General features: G+C 34.8%; 1 protein-coding gene across 2 annotated transcripts in view; it reads right to left on the bottom strand.

The window, feature by feature from the left end:
• Positions 1 to 1,187: 1,187 nt before the first annotated feature.
• Positions 1,188 to 23,179, bottom strand: part of MBOAT1 (membrane bound glycerophospholipid O-acyltransferase 1) — a 136,953-nt gene continuing 114,961 nt past the window's right edge. Inside the window, exons 9-13 of one of the 2 annotated variants that reach the window (XM_074206961.1) lie at positions 20,731 to 20,834; positions 15,410 to 15,474; positions 12,149 to 12,281; positions 7,444 to 7,595; positions 1,188 to 2,650 (exon numbers count right to left, since the gene is read on the bottom strand). In XM_074206961.1, the coding sequence (XP_074063062.1) occupies positions 2,530 to 2,650; positions 7,444 to 7,595; positions 12,149 to 12,281; positions 15,410 to 15,474; positions 20,731 to 20,834 (575 nt within the window). In that variant the 3' untranslated portion in view covers positions 1,188 to 2,529. The remainder of the gene's footprint in view (positions 2,651 to 7,443; positions 7,596 to 12,148; positions 12,282 to 15,409; positions 15,475 to 20,730; positions 20,835 to 23,179) is intronic. The other variant, XM_074206962.1, reaches the window with a different exon arrangement.

Here is a 23,179-nt window from a genome sequence, read left to right as displayed (position 1 = left end):
GGGTGCGACATGTAAGAAGGCTAACAGGAGGAAGGGGGATATAGGTTATGAAGGACTTTGAGCATTCAGAGGATTTTAAACTTGATCCTGAAAATGACAAGAGAGCTATTAAAATTTTATTAAAAAGGGGAGAAAAGGGTGACATGGTCCTGTGCTTTAGGAAAACCACTTTTATTCCTAAATGAAAAATGTACTCTACTTGGGAAAGACTTGAGGCATGGAAAACAACCAACAAGTTGTTTCAATAGTCCAGGCATAAGATGATAAGAACCAGCACCAGGTAATGGTAGACTCAGAGGTCAGAAGGGTACATATGAGAGCAATGTTAGGAACATTAAATCAATAGACCTTGACAGCAGATGGGATAATGAGGACAGGGTGAGAGAGAGAGAAAAGTTGGGGGTGATATTTATTTAGCTTGTGAACCTGAGGAACTTGCAAGATAGCACACTCAACAGTAATAGGAAAGTTGGAAAAAAAGGGATTCAGAGGGAAAGCAATGAGTTCAGTTGTGTTTTATAGATACATTGAGATTAAGTTATGTGAAATCCAGTTTAGGATAGATTAAAAAAGTATTTGGAAATGTGAGACAGGTCAGGAGAGAGATTAGGGCTAGATAATAGATCTGAGATCATCCACCTAAAGATGATAATTGAATTCACAGGAATGGATGAGTAACCAGGACAGAACCCTGTGGGATATATAAGCTCTACTTTTTTATCTAGGACACATTTTTTTACACACTATCAATCTAACTAAATGGTAAAAATGAATAACAGCATTAGTAAAAGAACTCTGAACTCAGAAGGAAGGTACTGCATGCAAAAACCAATCATCATTTCAGCAATAAAATCACATTTTTAAATGATTTCCATGCCCTCAGAAGATCATGATAGAGAGGAGTCAATACCATGATGAGAGGGACTGCAAAGAGTGGGAAACTTGAAGCAGGAAATCATGATATTCAATATAAAGAAACAATTAAAATCTCACATTTTCTTGTTTTAAAAAATGTGTTGTAATAAATTGAGTCCATTGACATGAACAAAAATATATTCTTCCATACAGAAATGCTTCTTTTAATATGCATAAAGTTACCTTACAATATTCAGTGAAAAACTCATTTTCCACTTGTCAACATAGAACCATTTTCCCCTTCCAACCCATTTAATCAAGGTCAAACACTGTTGTTGCAAGATAGTTTATTATTATCATTATTGTTATTATTCTCAGTAAACCTTAACAGTTCATTTCTTCTCCCCAAACAATATTACCCAATAAAAGTTTCCAAAGGGAAATACAGCTCATTCTCTAAAAGCTTTCTATCAGGAAGATGAAAAGAAAATTGTTTGTTCGACCTTTGCTTTCCATCCTTATGATTCAGCTAAAAATAATGTTGAATTTATCCAGCTCTGACACTTTGGAAATTGAAAATCAGCCCAGAATACATTGTTATTCACTTACAACTCAGACAAATTAAGGGTTAAAAAAATTAACTCTATAGCAACAGGTTTTTACCCTCCCCTTGGGAAAAAATTAACAGGTTAAGAAAAATTTTAGTTTACATGGGCTATTTTTGGTGTTTTCCTTCAAAAAGGCACAGGCTGCATTTGGTAGAGTAAACATTTGGCCTTCACCAGACTGTCCCTTAGTAAACAGCCCTCTCAATTTAAATGACCATTGTTAGCACTGTGAGGTATCCTCAATTCACATGTGGGTTCAATACATAATAGGAAATCATTACACCCCTGGAAAAAAATGCAGCCGAGTCAAAGCACGGTCTTGTATCTCCAATCCATAATTATTTTCTGTGGTAATTCTGCTGGGCAAAGGAACCTGCCCACATCCCACTCACATCAGTACCCCCAGATCCTCTGTCTCCATCTTCAGAGAATAATAAAAATGTACCCTAAAACCAGCAGGTGTCACTGAGAGAGAGTCAGATTCTCCAAAGGAATATCCCAGTCCTGAGTGTTTTCTGGCATGTGAATGCCGCAACAAGCTGGGATAGTCTTTTCTGCAATCTCCCTCTTCCTGCTGGAGCCACACCAGTGTTCTCAATGTCCAGATACTTGTGGTCAAACACCATGAGTGAGCCAAGATATGAAGCAATGCCCTAAAAAGCCAAGTATAAACAACCCAAAATGGGCTGTTTCTCTAATCTAGCTCGTGCATTTTCTCTAAAACACACACACACACACACACACACACACACACACACACACAAATGCATACATGCACACACACATGCACACATACACACACACACCTCACACCCAAATAGCCTATAAAATATCAAAATAAACCATACATATGACTGATTTAAATACATGAAAAAGTTTGTATAAAAATATTCCCTGCATTTAAAGTCAGAAGCCTATAAACCTTGTCTCTAGACCTTCTGACTGGGTCATTGAGGATCATCATTTAAACCCGAAGCCTTTATGAATGTTTTAACATTATAAAATACACACCCCAGTTTCCTTTCTGGTGCAGGCATTTTGTTTGCCCAAGTTTTCTTGTGACGTATCAGGTTTTTTTCTTGTTATGAAAAGAGTTTAGAGTCTGAGATTGACTTTTGACTTGTGCTTTGATGGGCAGAATTAGAATTATCAGGAGGCATATGATGTGTAAATGAAAATACAAGGATCTAGGAATAAAAACACATAAAAATCATCTATAATGACATATATATATATGCAAAAAGCTATACAATTGAACATTACTGGATCACAATAAAGGAAATGTTGAGTTTTCTTTTATTGGTTTTGTTTTGTTTTTTAGTACTAGAATTGCCCTTATCCATCAAAGGACCTGGCTAAAATTAATGGCATAAGTTTATGAGTCAACTGGCCATTACCAAGGATGCTGAAAGGAACAATTCTATCAGACTAGAACTAGAAAATATAGATCCATAGTATTCATTCAAAGTTTGTTCAACTAGTATTCTTTCCACCCTTCCTTGAATGAATGCCTTCTCTGAGGTACAGCAGAAAGTGGTGGCTTTGACTGTAACCAGGAGATAAAACTTGAAAACCAAATTCCCAAACTTAATAGCTGCATAACCAGTCACCCAATACTTGAACTTTCAATCTTTAGCTTCCCCATCTACAAAAAGAAGTAAGCATATTTTATTTCCCCTCTCTCAGGGTTATTCAAATACAACCAAGGTTTACAAAGGTTGTTAAGTTAAAACAACAAACATGAATGAGATTTATAATATGCTAGATAGCTCATCAGTGGATAGCTCTAGAAAGATACAGAGAGGAAATGTATATGATGTTGCAACCTAGGCATTTGCTAGCAGAGAATCCAAGGAGGTGAGATCAGGAAAGTATTTAAGTACTGGTATTAATAGTATTAGTACAATTAAAAGTAGTAATAGTAATGGTACCAGTAGTTGTAATAAAAGTGGTAATAGCAGTCATACTAAATGTAGTAATAATAATATTATTATTAATAATAATAGTAGTAGTAGCAGTAGTAACAATAATGGTCACAGAAGTAGTTTTAACATTAGTAGCAGTAATATTAGTAAAAGAATAGTAATAATAGTAGTAGAAGTAGTAGAACTAGTAATAATAATAATGATAATAGTAGTAGTAACAATAATAATGATAGGGCAGGTGTAGTAGTAGTAGTAATAATAATAAGAGTGATAGTAGCAGTGGGGTAGTAGCAGTAATAATAAGTGTTGTAATAGTATTAGTAGTAGTAGTAGCAGTAGTAGTAATAATAGTGATAATATTAATGATAATAAAAATAGTGTCAGTAATGGACGAAGAGGAGTAATGATAATAATAATGGTAGTAATAGTAGTAGAAGTAGTAGCGGTAGCAGTGGAAATAATAATGGTAACAGTAACACTACTAGTAGAAGCAATAGTAGTGTTAGTAACAGCAATAGAAGTAGCAGGAATAATATTAGCAGCAATAACAGTAAGAGGACTAAAGGCAATAATAATAAACAATTGCTCTAATTGCTTTGAGGAATAAGAATAAGAGTATCAGAGATGAAAATATCTCTAGAGAACTAGTCTAAAATTTAACTGTGATCCAGAGAGGTCCGATGATTTGATCACACTCATGCAGGTAGTAAGGAACAAGGGCTAATGTTTGAGCATAGGTCCTCTAACTCTAAATCTAGTCATCACTATTTTCAGGTATCTCAATTACAAAAGTTGTGAAAAGGAATGTATAATCTGATAGGAGAGTTTAAGATGAAGAAGCTGTTCAGGGGCAGCTAGGTGCTGTACTAGCTAGAACACTGACCATGGAGTCAGGAAGACCTAAGTTCAAATCTGGCTTCAGACACTTTAATAATTACCTGTGTGACTCAGGCAAGTCACTTAACCCTATTGCCTTGTCAAAAAGAAAGATGAAGAAGCTGTGATATAAGGGGAGAGATAAGTATAAATCTCTTTTCAAAAAATTATTTGGATGAATAAACTATTTTCCTAATCTAGACTAGGACTAAGGTATTATTTCCTACATTCAATTTTATTTTTGTTCTTCTGGACTAATCTTTCTCTTAAGAGAAAGGAACACTGTCTATTTAAACCATTCAACATTCAACAGTATTTATCAAGTGTCTATTACGTGCCAGATGCTGTGTTAAACACTTCACTTAAATAGTGTCCCACTTGATCATCACAACAATCTTGTGAGGTAGGTACTATTATTCTCCTGCTTTTACAGTTGAGTTTAAGTGACTTGCCCAGAGTCCCACAGTTAGTCTGAGGCCAGCTTTAAACTGAAGTCATCTTGACTGAAGTCTCAGCACTATGTTCATTGAATTATCTAGTTGTTTTACTGAGGAGAGTATGAATCTTTGTCTTATCAGAATTTGCAGGGGAATTCTACCAAGAGAACCAAAAAACACTTAAGGTTAAATGTTGCCACACTACCAAATATAATAATAAATTTAAAATAAAAGAAAAAACATCTCTGAAATTAAAATCTAGATCAAAATAATATAATTAATAGAAATTTGTTTACACATGAATTTTCAGGATATCCATTGTTTAAACCAAGCATTGAGAATATTCATGACCATAGAGATGCAAAAGTGATATTTGGCCTAGTATAAAAACCAACTTTGTTTCTTTTGCAGTTTGATATAGAGATACAAGTCATTTCAACCTCTTTTACTCAAATCTTCTTATCCACTAAAAGACCCTGAAATCTATTAAGGTTACCTTCCTGCCCAGATAATTCAAATATATTATTTTTAAATAATTATGATAACATTCAACTAACAATAAGCTAAATTAGCAATAAGTTAAAATATTCTTCATTGTTTGAAAGTAAAGATCACCAGTATCATTTTGCTATACTAAATGTCCCAGTCTAATTGGAATGGAAAAAAAAAATCTCTAAATTAACTTCCCAATTGAGGCAGAAAATATTATACAGATGGTCAGTCTTTAAGATTCTTTGAGATGTAAATTAATTTTGTTGATCATGGAAGAGTCCAATTATACATGTTGAGTCACTAGGAGGAAGTGAATAGGGAGGAATCTGAAATCCTCCCCAAGAGTCCTAAAACTGAGGAAAATGGAGCCAAGAGATGGCAGAAGAAGAGAAACAAGGACAATGTGAGATTTATGGAATCTATCTCCCCTTGGTGAATAAGGATGAAGGCATAAAAATCACTGTGTGACAGAAAAAAATCTCAGGACAATGTAGCACAAGGATTCTTGTTGGGTTTTTTTTTTAGGTTTTTGCAAGGCAATGGGGTTAAGTGGCTTGCCCAAGGCCACACAGCTAGGTAATTATTAAGTGTTTGAGGCCGGATTTGAACTCAAGTACTCCTGGTTACAGGGCTGGTGCTCTATTCACTGCACCACCTAGCCACCCCCAAGTACAAGGATTCTTAGCCAAAAATTTATGGACACTCATAGGTCTATAGGTAAATTTCAGGAGGATTCTGTGAACTTGGATGAAGAAAAAAAATAGATGTTTATTTCAACATAATTGTTTTCTTTTGTAACTTCATGTATCTTATTTATGCTTATAAGAACATTATAAGGGTTCCATAGACTTTACCAGACTGCCAAAGGGGTCTTTAACACACACACACACACACACACACACACACACACACACACACACACACACACACACACACACAAAATCCCTGAGTGATCAAAAACCTTCATTTTACAGATTTTTATGATTTGCCTAAGGTCATATTAAATGAAAGAAATGGGATCTCAAAGTGCTCTGACTTCAAACCTATTTCCTCACTCTGTACCACACCTTTTAAAAAAATTGAGTATGACATAGTCTAAAATCTACGAGGTGGTTGAGAGCACTGCATAAATTCAATTAAAATTCAGAGGAGCTGAGTTCAAATCTCAGCACTGCCATTCACTCTACTTATGAGACTTTGGGCCAGTTATTTAACTTTGAAAGTTGCAGATTCTTCACCTATAAAATAAAGGTATTGATGAAATGGCCTCTCAAGTCTCTTCCAGTGCTTTGCAAATAAAATCAGATTTGTTTTTATTAACTTAAATAAATCTGATTTTATGATGCGAAAGAACAGGGAGTTTATTGGACAGAAGGATGAATAGACTATGGTCCAGTCCTTAGTAAAATTGCCTGAAAGTTCAGGATCAAGTAAAAAGATCTTTGCAAACCTAATTTCCTTCCATTATTTTAATCCCTTCTCTACATTTTCCTATGGCAGTTATGTGGTGCCATGGATAGAGTGCTGAGCCCAGAGTCAGGAAGACTTATCTTCCTGGATTCAAATCTAGCTTCAAATGCTTACTAGTTGTGAATTGGGCAAGTCACTTTACCCTGTTTGTCTCAGTTTCCTCACATGTAAAATGAGTTGGAGGAGGAAATATCATAGCCCTCCAGTATCTTTGCCAAAAAAAAACAAATGGAAGATCACCAAGAGCCTAAAATTACTGAATAAAAAAATGAGCTTAAGGAGACAAGATCTAAGGCATGTATCTACCTTAAGCTGGTAGGGAGAAGCAAGAATAGAATCTTCAGAAGAAGAGTATTCTCAGAGGAGTATAATTTAAAAGCTAGAGGGAAAAGGAGGAATAAAATATTAAATTGGTCAATCAGAAAAGGTGGAATGAGTATGGTGGCTTGGGGCATTTTCCCTACAGGGAAAGTTCTAGGAAAATCCTAGCATTGGAAGTACAGTATTTTGGATGCTAAAGGAATATACACATCTCCTCCCATAAAGTTTATTGCTATTAACTATGATTAATTCAAGAATATTATAGAAGGCTTAATATCTTCTGTATTTTTTTATTTCCAATATATTTTCATTTTGAAGTCTGTTCCTGCTAATGTTGCCCTTGAAATATCCTTCACAGAATTCTTTAAAATACAAGTCTGGATCTCATATTATAAATGGATTCCATCACCTGGCCCTTAACTAAGGGTTGGACACAATTTCAGAGAGATGGAAACTTACTTGTACAAAGTGACGGCTGGTTCTACTGCCAGCATGACAAAAGGTGCCACTGTGTAAGAGACAGCCAACTGAGTGAAAGACCAAGTGACCACATCATAAGACATCTTGAGAGCTTCTGAAGAAAGGAAGTAATGTCTACAGGTGGTCCTCATCTTTATGTGGGGAAGAGAAAAGAAAACAAACATTCTTCAGATATTCTAGAGCAACATTATGAAAGTTAACAGAAATAACTTTGGGACTGGTTAAGATATCTCATTTCTAATTCCAATTCACCAACTGATTCATTCTGAGATATTAAGAAGAGTAGAACTAAGACTAAGAGGGGAAAATAACCAAAAAGGTTGCCACTCAATATAAAGAAAATAAAATCCTTACAATCAGCTAGTCAACAAGGTATCCTAAGGAAATGTTCATGGATTTATGCAGTCCTTTATAGTTATAAAACTTTATCACTCATTATCTCACTTTTTTCATGAAGGCATACTTTCTTCACCCCTTGACTTAGCCTTCCTTCACCCCTGCCTTTCCAGATTCCCACTGGGTGTCTGGCCTTGGGCTTGGTAAGATAAGATGGAATACCCTCAGATCTTACCATCTGCCCTGCCACTGGTCCTCCAGAGGCACTGTCACAGTGCTGATGAACTTTAAGGACCCTCATCTTTGTCTTTCACTTTGCCATGGCAGTCTTGGGACTTTTGAACCTTTCCATCAGTCCTTCAACTGAACAGTCTTACTTACATGTATGGCCTTCCACCATTTAATCATGGGTTAGTAAAAACTATAGTCTTTTTCTATTTGCAATCAAACACAGAGCGGTAAATGCTTAATAAATTTTTTTTCATTCATTCATTCATCAAACAAACTTTTGAAATTGGTATGGCAAAGAGAATTTAAATACTTGAGATGTGTGATACCTCTTCCCTTTAACAAGACAAATCACAATTCTCCTACATCTTAGCTATGGACAACCTTCTGGAACTTTATTGAACTTAGGCTAGAACTTTATTGAACATAGTCTATTTAACTGTCAGTACCTTAAGTCTTTCTAACTTCTTCCAGAACACACATTCTGCTGGCAATATCTTAAGGAACCAAAGGATTATCTCTATACCACAGTGAGGCATCAGTATAGGATTTTAGCAGACATGGTAAATTTAGTTTCAAAGAGGGTTACAGAATTTGACCAAGGTCACATAGTAAGAAGCAGAGTCAAAACTTAAATCCAATAGCCTGGGAATTACTCAAAGGACTTCTCCTTGAATAATCTTTAAGCAACTATCCGTGATGCAATTAAAAGATTATTATTTTAAAAAAGGAGATTAGGCTAAGATCACTTTCAATTGTTTATGTGAAAGGCAACTAGGTAGAAAAGTGAAGAACTCTACTGCCTCAATTTCCTCTTTTGTAAAATATGGATAATAATAGCATCTTCTTCCCAGGATTAGTGTGAGGTTCAAATAAGATCATATTTGTGAAGTGGTTGGCAAACATTAAATGATTTTATAAATATTATTATTATAGTTGTTAACAATAATCATAATAATGTGATATTAAGAACAGTATTCTGGATTTGGCATGAGAAATCCTAGTTCAAACTATATCTCTAAAAATTTTTAAAAGCTAATTAATTTAATTTAACTAATTTTTCAGTACCTGATAATCATTGTTTGAAGCACACCAGAGGGGATTCATGAGTTACCTAGCACTGAATAAAATTCCATCTAAACCTTAAGTGGAAGATAAAGTCATTTCCACCACAAAGCCCTGGACTGATAATGCATGTGTAGGTTAGAGAGTATATTCAGAATCTTACTACATTAATGTCATCACTAATATATCATATCACTCAAAGTTGAAAATCTTTCCTGTAACATCATTCAGCAATTCAGTCCTTGATGATGTCTTTATGAAGGTTATTACCTCATCTCCATAATGATGATTTTCCCTAACATTTTGTTTTCCCAGAAATAACTAAATCTTGCTGGGTAGTGGATGCCTTCAATACTTATTTATCCAGGAGGAAGAGTTATTTATTTTGGTTTTTGCAAGGCAATGGGGTTAAGTGACTTGCCCAAGGTCACACGGCTAGGCAAGAATTATTTATTAATTAATAAGTGTCTGATGTTGGATTTGAACTCAGGACCTCCTGACTCCAGGGTTGGTGCTCTAGGGAGCGTATCCACTAGCTGTCCCCTAAGGAGGATGAGTTTTAATAAATACATTTTCTAAACAAATAAGGTTAACCTCTTAAGACTTGACATACATTACTTTCTTTTTTTTTAGGTTTTTTGCAAGATAATGGGGCTAAGTGACTTGCCCAAGGCCATACAGCTAGGTAATTATTAAGTGTCTTAGGCCAGATTTGAACTCAGGTACTAATGACTCCAGGGCCAGTGGCCTATCCACTGTGACATATAGCTGCCCCTCATACATTACTTTCAATGATAATCTGTTTAAAATATATCAATCAACAATGCTATTAACATAATTAAAATGATTACAAACTTCCTTGCATTATTAAACAGTATATTTGACATCCTTTTTATTGATAATTCAGAATGGTCATTATTTATAAACTTGGGGATTACTGAGCTATTGACTCTATAGTGGCTATTTGATTCTAATCAGTTGTGTTTTTTTCCATTTAATTGTCTCCCAGGTGTCAAACTTAAAGCCGAACAATAATTTTAGTAGCTCTGTTATTTCCCTAGTTTCACTGTATCTAATCTACTATCTTCTAACTTCAGGCTCTCTCAATTCCAGTTCATTCTACATGCAATATGACATAATCTTCCTCAAATATAGCTCAATCTTGTCACATTTATTGTTTAAATGCTTTCAAGGACAAACCCACTATCTTCTGAACAATTATCTAGACACCTTAGCCTAGCATTCAAGGTCTATACAACCCAGCCCTAAACTACTTTCTCAGTTTTATCCACCTTTATCTTCAAAAAGTAATTGATATTGTTGCATCCAACTCTTCATGACTCCATTGGAGGTTTTCTTGGCAGAGACACTGGAGTGGTTTGCCTTTTCTTCTCCAGCTTATTTTGCAGATGGGGAAATAGAGACAAGGAGAGTTAAGTGATTTGCCCAGGGTCACATAGTTGGTAGGTTTTCACTAGACTGGGTTTAAACTCAGACCTTTCTTACTCTAGACCTGATACTCTATCTCCTGGACCATCTAGCTTCCCCCCTCCCAAAGAGATAGAAGTTTCCTTCAAATTTCCAGCTCCCAACCAATTATTCTTATGGAATAAAACACACTTTAGCTCAAAAGTTATTCCTTCCTGAAGCTTTCCCTCATCACCACAGCAGGAAAATCTCCCTCTATAGATGATATAGGATTTTATATCTGTATCTCTCTAATAGCGATGATCTCATACTGATTCCTATTAGTATCATTTACCAAGTTCTATCTCTCCTGCTAACCTGTAAGTTCCTTGAGGGCAGAAATTGTGTCTAATTTAGCTTTGTTTCCCACCTAATTCCCAGTAAGTACTTGGAAAACAATAGTTTAAAAAAATGAATGAATGTTGAAATCTAGAAAGAACTGGATGTTACCAGGAGACACAGAAAGCCACACTTATTAAATCTGTCAACCTAACTTTACCCATATTCCTAAATCAATAGGCCATGGCCAAGGCACGGCTGTACTCTTCCCTTATAAAGGGCAAGGGCTCACAGGCATTTCTGATTATTTATGAATTCAAGGTTGTGTTCCAGAAAATTGAGCCTGATGTTCTATGTTAGTTTGATCCCCAGATAAATGCAGTTACTGTTCTTCCCTACCTACTTTAATTAATAGATTGCAATCATCTGTAATTAGCAGGTGGTTGGTATGCTCTTGGATGCTACTAAATACTTGAAAACAGTCTGTTCTCTTAATTGAGTCAAACATTCCTCTTATAAACTCCTTTACTGTTTGCTTAGGAAACTTTTTCTTAATAGTATGAAAGAAAACAAATACAGTCTTTTGTAAGATTACCACAAATTCCAACTATGCTGTTGCAGTTCAGTTTTTTTTTTAGTCGTGTCCAACTCTTTGGGACCCCATTTGGAATTTTCTTGGCAAAGACACTGGAGGGAGTGGCTTGTCATTTTATTCCTGTAGTTTATTTTTTACAGATGAGGAAACTGAAGCAAACAGGTTTAAGTGACTTGCCCAAGGTCACATAATTAGTGTACATGATGGGGCATGGAACATATAGGGCCCGTGAAATCATTTGATCTGGCACCACCATGGCAACCACAGCAGGAACTCAAAATTCAAAAAATCTAGAAGTTTTTAGAGGTGAATGAATTAAATGTTTGACTAAATATATCAGGCTAATTTTTAAGTTGATAATTTTGTGTGGCCGAAGAAAGATGTTATAAATATGGCCCATGGCAGAAAAGTTTCCCTACTCCTCATCTGTGAGGTCATTATTTGAACTCAGGAAAATGAGTCTACTGACTTCAAACCTATCCCCAAAACCATGTAGCTGCCCTTGAATTCTTATGTAATAGCATTTTAATGGAAAATGAAGAATTATTTTTAAAAGTATCAAAAGAACCAAAAAAAAGCAAATCAAAGAATGGCCCCTCCATACCCCCCCAGACATCATACACTCACTCACTCACTCTCTCTCTCTCTCTCTCTCTCTCTCTCTCTCTCTCTCTCTCTCTCTCTCTCTCTCTCACCAATCCAAAGAAAACTTACTGCTCTGGCCGCTAGTGTAACCAGGATTCCAGTTATGAATGTAAAATAATATCCAGGATAGACACCATGCCACAATGCAGACAGGATAAAAGTTAATGCTGTAGGGTACCAGGGAGCCCTCTCATAGCAAACACTGTAATGAGAATCAGACACAAATATTACAGCAGGAGAAAAGTCCAAGATATAATTAATTATACCTATTTAGAAGTCATTCCTACACTGATGTTCTAGAATTTCATAACTGCTTCTGAATTCTAAGGGTATTATTTTCAAACCTACTATGGGTTTCCTTACACAAACTATTCAAGGGATTTTCTATATTATTCTAGAAATCATTTCATCAAGCCTCAAAGACTCAAATTTTAGGAAGGAGAATAAACTTTTATTTAGCACCTATTATATCTAAAGAGGGAGTTACTCAGTGGATAGAGATCCAGGCTTGGAATCAGGAAGACCTGAATTCAAATGTGACCTCAGACATTTACTCGTGTTATTGTAAGCAAGTCACTTAACCTATGTTTACCTTAATTCACTGGAGAAGGAAATGGCAAACCATTCTAGTATCTTTGCCAAGAAAACTCCATAAGGAGTCATGAAGAGTTGGACAAGACTGAAAAACAACTTAAGAACAAAAAAAAATTCTATTTTCTGCCTTTTATCTCCCTTCTGTCTATCCCAACCAAAATATTTGTAGAATTGCAGTTCATTCATTCCAAGAACACCTTAGCATTCACATTGTGTTTGGTTCTTCAAGCTCAGTAGACACAATAGGCTAAATAATTGAATATTTAATTTGGCACAAAGGTAGGAAAGTGGTTTGGCATTTACTTCTCCAGCTCCTTTTACAGATGAGGAAACTGAGACAATCAAGGTGAAATGAAATGCCCAGAGTCACACCACTAGTAAGTATCTGAGGCCAGATTTGAATTCAAAAGATGAGTCTTCCTGATTCCAGGCCCAGCACTCTGTCCACTGCAGCAACCTACAAAACCTAGAAAACAGCATATCAGAATTTACCTAAACCTCTAAACCTTTGTTTCAAATTCATTTTGTTACTGGGTCCTGTCTAAGTCACTTCATGTTCCATAGTTCAAGCACTGAATGAGTACTGTTAGTACTGTCATTACCCCAATAATGGGAAGCATAGTCTCATTTTTTAAAACAATTTTCAGTAAACCATTACATAGATTTCTTTTAAAGTGTCTCTGGACAGAACAAGCAATCCTACTCTTGATCTGAATATTCACTTTTTCCCTTGTATATATAATCTCTTGATATCAATGGGAGTGACTTTAAATTTCTGACTTCCTAGTTAACCTTCCTACCTTCTGCAGCCAGGAAAACTAGAGTTTTTTCTTGTAGCAGTCCTGTAATAATTGGAGAGAAAAATGACATCGAGATCAAGGAAACATGTATTTCCTCTATTGTTAAGAGGCAGTACAAAGATCAGCAATAACATCAAATGAGCTCTGGCTCATTCATTCCCCCCCAAAAAAATATTACCAGGATGCAACAGTTATTAAATAGGAACCTCTTGTAGAGGCTATTTGAGGTCCTGTGCATGGAGTAGAAAGGAAATTTGCTTTGAAACTTATTTTCTAAAAAAAATTTGAGAAGTTCTCTCTTAATTTTGTGAGCCATCTTAGTATATACTATTACAATTGACCCTTAGTAAGTACTCTTAGAAACTAATTCAGTTCAATAAATCAATATTTTTATTCATTTCCAGTTTCCTTCAGTCATTGTTAATGAAAATATTATTTGATTTGTAGACTAGAGTAAGTGACCCATCTATCTAAACTGTACTTGAATCTGATCTGAGTCAATAGTTCTGAATATAACTAGCATAAATCCCATGAAACTTGTTAGATTCTAAGTTTCTTAAGAAATCATTTGTCTTTATATTTTCTATATTCTACATTTTCTGTATTTTTTAATATTTGTTAAAAGAAAAATAAATTGCATTCTATAAATGAATGTGATAGAAAACTGTTTTCTTATTGTTCAGTTTTGTCTAACTCTTCATGACTACATAGATTATACCCTCCATGGAGTTTTCTTAACAAAAATACTGAAGTGGTTTGCCATTTCCTTTTCCAATGGATTAAGGCAAATAAGAGGTCAAGTGACTTGCCTAGGATCACACAGTGAGGCCAGATTTAAACTCATAAAGATGAATCTTTCTGATTCCAAGTCCAGTGTTCTTTCCACTATGCCATCCAGCTACCCGTCTGCCCTGTTAGCCTTTACAAATTACTTTGCATATATTTTCTATTTAATTTGAAATGTAAAAATCATTCATTCTTTCTTATATAATGTGTGTCCCTTGTTGAGTTGCGATTTTTTTTCATTTTTCTCTCTAAATCATTATGATTTATCACAGTATCTTGTCTATAGTAAGTAAGTAACTAAGAAAAGGCAGGTAAATGTTACAGTGGGAAAAAATTAATGGACTTGGAGTCAGATCTGAATCCAAATTCTACCTCAACAACTTACTACCTATGTAAAATAGAGTTAAAAATAGCACCTTCTTCACAAGATTATCATGAGGACTAAATGAGAATCCATTTGAACAATGCTTGGCAAACCTGCAAGTGTTCTACAAATCCTGGATTAAAAAAAGTCTGTCACATTGTATTGAATGTAAAATTGAAGATCACTACTTCTATCTTCTTACTTATATATGGTATAGATTACACATTCTAGGAGGTTGTGTGGTTTAATGGTCAGAGGGTCTACCTATGAATCAAGAAGAGTTTGATTCAAATGTTGCCTCTAACCTAGACTTGTGTGATCATGAACACATCACTTAGCCTCTCAGTGCCCCAGTCAACTCTATATAACATTGAATTATAGGGCAGTTAATCTTCAAACAGTGGAGGGAGCTTCCTATACTCATAACATCTGAACTAAAAAATTTCTCCAAACTAACATGTTCAAAAATCATTGAACTGAGGATAGTGCTTTAGTGGATTTTCTAGTTTTCTTGAAGGCTTATAGCTCCAGCATTACTTTCTACATGAGACCTTTCCTATTCCCCTATAGTGCATTCCCCTAAATCACCTTATCTTCCCTGACTAGAATATAATTTTTTTAAGGTTAAGCACTGTCTTTGCTTCTGTCTTTGTATCTCTAGTAACTATGAAAGTTTCAGGAACAAGGTAGGTATTGAATCAATGCTTGAACTTCTCATTAATTTAGTGATATCCATGAAATATATCCTAATTCCATAAGTAAAGGAAAGCTTTTTATTTTTCTTACCGCTTTAGCCAAGCAGCCGTCTGAATATTCCAGTTTTCTATGTACATTTTAAAACTTGTTGCAGTCTAAGAAGAAAGATACACCTATTATTGGTATTAAAATACACTAACCAAAGTCAATTCTCACCCAGTGATATTGACTCCTACCCCAGATGGCAATAACAGTAATCATATTCTACCAGGGATGACTAGCTTCAGTTAAAGTTGAATCAAGATTTCCATCACATATACTAGCAGTTTTTGATGTTTATAAGTGTGGCCAAACTTACTTTGCAACCACTCAATTTTTTCTTAAAAATGATTTTCAAGTCATGGGAAAACCGAAGGAAAATGTTGCGGGTTTTCCTGTCTACTCTTGTTTCAAAGTCATCTGAATTTTAAAATGGAATACATTAACACAAGATTTATTGCAGGAAAATTTTCATCATGTGAACTTCACTCCCACATGGGTAACAGCTCTAGCTTAACACACAACTCTTGGTCATGTGGACAATCCACAAACTAGGTCATCCTTATGGAGCCAATACCATATTCTGCAACATTGACTCATAAAACAACCAATGCTTTCTAGGGGATTAAGAGATTCCATGCATGAAGGGATCACGATATGCAATGTAAATTTTTTTAAAAAATCACCCAAGCAAGCAGTGGGTGTCTCAGGTAAATTCAGGTAAATCTGGAACAAGTCTTCCAGTTGATGTTCCCACAGTCCATCTTTTATCAGGTTGTACAGGGAGAGTGAGCTACCCCTTCTCCAAAAAATATATATAATTTTTTAGATCAGTTCCAACATCAAAAGCTACTCTTTTAAGGCTGAAAATTCAAATCAAATCTCTTTGAATAGATTTTTCTTCACCATGGGAAAATCTATGTTGGCACAAGATGTTAATTTAAGGAGAAGGTTTTCCTCCAAAGGCAATCTGAACATCCATTTATTTAGCTGTAGGTGTTTATTTCATAAACCTAGTGGTTTTTATTTACCCCCTTTTTTCCCTTAAGTTAAATTCACTCCACTGAATGAAAAATATATCCTCAAGGGCAGGCTTACTTACATCAAAGCTGCTTTCCTCAGTTGGCTTTGGATCTCTTCCAATACAAGTTTTCTCTTTCTAATCATCTCCCATAATAAGTAGGTAAATAAGTAGGTAATTCTAGACTCTTTCCATCAACAAATCTCAATGTTGACAGAGATGAGAAAATAGTGCACTTCTTTGGGGTCTGGCTGGTGTGAACTAAAGGTCAGCCAAATATAAGGTGGGAATGATTTTAAAGAAACCTTTTCTTAAGTCTTTTGGAGCAACATCCTTGAGAGGGAAAGGGAAGAATTTTTGAGGAAGAAGGAAAAGAAGCCACTGAGCACCCAAATACTTCCCAGTACTATCCAGGTAGAGAAAAGGAGCCTTTCATTTTGACAATAATAGTAGTAGTATTTAAAAGAGCTTTAAAGTCTGCAAGACACTTCACACATCCATTGGATCCTTACAGCAACATTGAGAAGTAGGTGCTGCTATTATTCTCATTTTACAAACTAGGAAACCTAGACTGAGAGGTATTATTGACTTGCCAAGGGTCACGCAGCAAAGTGTCTGAAGATTAGAAACCAAATCTTCCAGATTTCAAGTCCAGTACCCTCTCTCCAAACAATCTAGGTGGCTCAGTGGATAGAGCGCCAGCCCTGGAGTCAGGAGAACTTGAGTTTAAATCCAGCCTCAGCATTTAATAATTACCTACCTCTGTAACCTTGGGCATGTCACCTAACCCCATTGCCTTGCAAAAAGCCAAAAAAAAGCTTGATAAATATTTGTTGAGTTGAATTAAATTGAATTAACCTACTGCCTTTAAAACTGAAACCTGTCCTTGTGGCTGTCATTTGCACATTTGCACACTGCTCTTTTAAGAGCTCCCTATGACCAATCCTTCTCTTGTCCTACCATGCATGAATTCACTATTAATAAAAAAACACAATTGATTCATTTAGAGCTGATTCTAGAATTCACTAACACCTATGGAAACCACATCTGCTAAACCTTTATTCTCAGCATAAGTCCTTAGACTCTGAAGAAAAGGAGAGGACAAAGGTATTTGCAAAAAGCGCCAGTCCTCCAGTTGTTAAAAAGCACATTGTAACTGCACAATGATCACAAACATTCCTGCTTCCTTTGTACGTGCTTCATGGAACATTCTCAAAGGTGGCTGGACGGACGATGGTGCTTTGTTAAAACTAGCCCCAGATTGCTGACACTGTACCCTACAAGAAAAAAGAAAACAAGCTTGCCTATACATTCTGTCATATTTCATTAGGCAAACCATTGAGAACATTCTTTCCCTAGAGGCACAAAGCCTGGGCTATCAAAAAAATCAGAGTTTTTTCCCTTAAGCATGCTTTTTTCATAGGCTCTTAGATCTAGACCTAGAAGTATACATGGAGGTCATGGAATCTGATCTCTTCATTTTTCAGATAAGAAAACTAAGACCTAACAAGAAAAAGCAATTTGCTCAAGGCCATACAGGGAAATGGGAAAAAAGCAAATATTTAAATAGTACTTTCTTTCTACCAGTCACTGTGCTAAGCACCTTACACATATTATCTCATTTTAATCTTCACAACAACCCTGCTAAGTTTGTTGTGTCTCCTTTATAGTTGAGGAAACCAAGGCAAACAGAAGTTAAGTGACTTGCCCAGGATCATACAGCTAGTGTATGAGGTCAGGTTTGGGCTCAGTATTACTAACTGCAAGCCCAGTACTCTAGACTGTACCAGCTAGCTGCCCTTAAATATTTAAATATTGAAGCATCAGAGGAAGGATTTGAATCCCAGATCTCTGACTAGAGTATATGCTAATTCCTTTGTATCATGCTGCTTCTCTGAGAGTGTGAGCAGTGTCTTCTTAGTTTGCCACATGGCTTCCATGAAACCACAGAAGGTAAACTACCACCATATTTTTCCTAAAAGTTTCTTTAGGCCAAACCTGTCCTCCTTGTTCTGATCCTCTTCCTCCAGGGTATTCTGCTATTACTACTTAGCAACCAATAAAGCAATACTCAAAGGACACATGAATCACCAAGCCTAGAGATAAGAAGGATTTACACAAAAAGTCATCTTCCCAAGCTCTTCCAGATATAAGGGAGAAAAGGACCCAGAATGTGGTCCACCTATTCCTATTCCTAATGCCAAGAAATCATGAATGGTCCTTAGCTAAAGGAAGATAAAATGAAAACAAAGCAGAAATGACTGACTCGAGAATAAAGAGAATGAAAAAAGAAATCCTACAGAATCTCAGATACATTAAATGGTAATGGGACTAACTGGTCATCTTGTCAGAATGTACTTCATAACTCATCCTCCAGCCCTCAATGGCGACCTCCAAAGAAGAATTCCCACCCCTTCAAGGCAACCCCATTCTACTTATGGAGAGCTGTCATTGTTAGAAAGTTTTTCTTTTATCAAGCATTAGTAGTTTATCTCCTATAATATCTACTCTTGGTTTGATGCTCTGACAGCATCCAGAGAGAAACAATTCTAGTTTAGGTGTGACATGGGGGAAGAGTGCATCCCTACCGAGGTATTGGGGGTAGGGAGGCAGAAATGTTTCTATGTTTTGATATTGTTTTATCTATGAAATAAATAAAGTGTTAAATGCTGCAACTAAGAGTTTGTGGGGATTGAGTCAATGACCACAGAGAAAACACCCATCAATTCTTCAGGGTACCTCCTAAAATCCTTGAGATAGAGTAGGTCTCCTTTTTTGAGAATAATACCACACATATACTCTACATCTGTGCAACTCCCATTTTCCCTATTCATCAGAATTGTTTGCATTTTTTTCTTCATAATTTCATTCTTGAGCGTTTTCTTACTGTAGAGCCACAATCTTTTCAGAAAACTCCCATTTTTCCTACATATCAGAACAATTTGCATTTACTTCTTCTAAATTTCATCCTAAAGAACTTTTTCTCCTTCCTGGTCTGAATTTTAGACCATAGGATCCTCTGCATTCTTCCTATGAACATTTATGAAATCTGCTCTCCTAAACTCTAGGGTGTCTTATAGATCCTGCTTACTTCACCTCTACCACAAACTTCAGAGGAATCGATCACCTCTCCTTAATAATCACTATTGCAGTAATGAGTTCATCCCTCTTAGTGCAAATCACATCCATAATAGACTTTTCCTTTATTGGTTCATCCACCTTCTTTTGAAAGTTAAAATTATCTTTAAGACAATTGAAGAACTTGCTAGCTATTCTAATTTTGGCAGAGAGGTCTAAAGGAGTGTCAAATCATAATCCCACCTGCATAACTCCTAAGTGCTGTCAGAACTAGATTAAAATATAATTGGAAAATGTTTGACAAAATAAAATGCAATATGAGCAATGTTAATATGAAACCTCCAGGAATCCCTTTGAGCTTGATATTACTGCCAAGGCATGCCTCTATTGTAGGGTTGTGATATCTTAACTAAACATCAATTTCTGCTTTCTAGAAATGCTCTACATTGGAGTCCAACAAGAAAATTATATCCCTCCCTTTATTTTTACCTAAATGCTCTTCCCCATGTTTTTTTCAAGTCCCTAAATTTCATAAAATGCAATGCTACCTCAGTGAACCCTCATTTGACATATCTCGTTCCTTTTGAGCTATAGGCTGGACATGATTTTCTTCTTATCAAGTATCAGTTATAAGCACTGAGATCAAATTTGTCTCTTTACATTAGAACTTTTATTTCTAGTGATCATCACAAAATATTAATGACCTAAAATGGATATATTATGTAAATTCTTCACTTGAAAATTGTATAAATCATCTAAACTCACCTCCCTGGGAATTAGTTTTCATATCTCTAAAATGAGGTTGAACTAAATAACCTCTAAAAGATCCTTCTATCTGTGGTCCTAATAGATGTTTCATAAGAAATACGTATCACTGCTGTTACATTGACCTTAAATCACTGCAGAAGCTTGACCTTCTCATCCTTTTTAAAAATAAAGTAAAATATTTTCATATAAAGCAATGACTTTAAGATTTCTGAATGGACAGAAAAGGGATATTTGTAAAAAAGTTATAATAACTCTTCTGCAATGTCATTTGCCCCTTGAACCATTGTCACTACTAAGAAGTCACCATTCTTAAAATGAGAAGAAAAAAATAAAACATCTTAATATTGATAACAAGTGCAACATCACTGGCTCTCAGGTAATGTTAACATTAAGATAAAATAATATTCCCTCTGAAATTCTATTTGTGAGCTTTAAAGAAAGATCACATACAGAACAAGTCTTTTGACATCCCTTATAGAGGAAAAGTTCACATGCCTAGAGTTACCTCAATCTTCCAGATGTTTAGGTTAGAAAGCAGATTCCAACAGAAATTCCCATTCTTATCAATTCCACTGAACCCGTAGCCAGCTGCATTATTGACTGCATCAGCTGGGATGGTGCATTGTTGGGATTTTTAATGGGGAAAAAAAGGAAATTAGAATCAAATATGAAATAAAAGCAAAATTAGTTATTGAAAAATATTATTTTGATATTATTATTCAATATTATTCTGGATCAGTTCAAATAGATATTGAAATAAAATGATGGATAATATTTTTGTGTCCAGATGGCTAAATGAAAAAGGACTCTTGTTTCCTTATAAATTGCTAAAGATATTAGACTCATAAATATTTTACAGTTTTGTAAACTAAGAATTTAACTATTATGGAAAAATTTCATGTCAGTGAATCTTCATATTGATAGCAATAATCTTCACCTTAAAACTACTGTTTCTATTTATGTTTACTTCAAGTATATATATATATATATATATATATATATATATATATATCAAATAAAACCTTTATGAAATTTTCCATTGAGGATAAATATTTAATTTTAACTCACAGAATATATATTATCAATTGAGATTTAATTTATTCATAACATTTTATATCACAGAATGTCCACCAATCCTATATAACTAATTTAACTTTCCATTTATTTTCAAGTTAATTATTTTGAGACCTTGTCTTTTAAAAAATCATGGCAACATTGAATCATGGGACTTGAATAGAATTTCGAAACAATTATCTGATATTTCATGATCAGTACCGTTCTACAGTGCATTACACATAGTAGATGTTTAATGAATGTTTGTTAACTGAATTAATGAATGTTCAAGTCAATTTTTAGCTGAAGATATATTTAAAACTATCCAAGAAATTTGATTTACATTGTTTTGATGGACAGCTGAGTTTCTTCCTGCAAGTACTAAAAGAATGGCCAAAGAAATCATTAATGACACATCAAATTGACGTCTCTGACTTGAGAAGTTAAGATGTTCCTTGAAGCATTTACAATCCTTAGTTTCTTTTTGAAGAGTCCCAAGAGATGCTACAACATATTAGATTGAAAATGTTGGCAAAGTTCCAAGGAGATCAATTCAATTTAATGAATATTGATTGAGTACCTTACTGTGAAAACATCAATCTTTTTTATGTATAAATAGATTTGTAGTATCTAATGATTTAATTCTTTTAGACAGTATTTAGTTTTTCTGGTGCTCTGTTCACTACAAGAAATGTAGCGCAAAGACTGATATACATATCACATATATGTATAAATAATGTATATGTATATATATAATTTATTATATGTCAATATATTTAGTTTTAAACAGGACAAGTTACAAAATTATGATTGAGTTCTATTGTGTCATTTATGGAAATCAGATTTTTACAGAAAACTAGGAACAGCTAAAAACAGAGAACCTTCACAGACCTAAGTAGAAATGAAAAAGATAGGAGGAAAAAAGAAAGAATTGTCCTATTGGAATGAAACAAAAGTTATTTGCCTTGCAAAATAAGGAAATTATCTGGACTTTAGTTTCCCATTTTTGAAAAGAGCAACCCATTCTACCTCTTCCCAAAGATCTTTTCCAATGAAAACCTACCATCATCAATTAGACTGGTAAATTTCAGAGAACATAGGGACCCTTCAAAAGTATCAAGGTTTGGTTAATATGGCTTATAACAAATAAACTGTTAAGCTCTTGACAGGAATCCCAAGTCAAAGTTGTGAATAGTAGAATAACCAGATCAAACAGTCAGAAAGTGAATTTTTATTATAGCTTCAACTAGGTGGCAAAGTCTTTGAACTTAGGGTTTTTATTTGATTTGATTTGATTTTCATTTATTCTTGGTGACACAGTTTGACATATCTAAAAGTGAGTTTAATTAATCTCTGTCCTGTTCTATAAAATTGTTTGTTTTTTCAAAGTGCTGGGTAGTAGATCACTCTAATGTTTTCCATGGCAAAAAAAAATGCTAACTGTGCATACACTCTCATAATGAGACATCAGTAATTGCTTTAACCAAGAGCTTAACTCCACAACTACTATATTCAGGACTTAGAGAAGGGCATAAATAGGAAGAAAAAACAAGGATTTATTAAGTGTCAACTATGTACCAGGCTTGATAAATATTATATTACTTGATCCTCATAAGAATCTGGAAGGTAGGTGCTGAATTATCATCCCCATTTTACAGTACAAGAGAAAAACACAGATGAAGTAGCTTGCTAAAATTAAGTGTCTGAGACTGGATTTGAAACAGTCTTCTTCACTCTAGGATCAGTGCTCTGTTTACTATAAGAAATGTAGCACAGAAACTGATATACATATCATATATATATATATAATATATAGTGAGGGATAAATATGTATATATAAATCATATATATGACATATACAATTTATTATATATCAATATATATCAATATTTCATTTTAAC

The sequence above is a fragment of the Macrotis lagotis genome, chromosome X (assembly GCF_037893015.1).
Source record: "Macrotis lagotis isolate mMagLag1 chromosome X, bilby.v1.9.chrom.fasta, whole genome shotgun sequence".
Taxonomy (NCBI): domain Eukaryota; kingdom Metazoa; phylum Chordata; class Mammalia; order Peramelemorphia; family Peramelidae; genus Macrotis; species Macrotis lagotis.
Note: the sequence above shows the minus strand (reverse complement) of the source record. Positions and strands in the feature narration are given on the sequence as shown.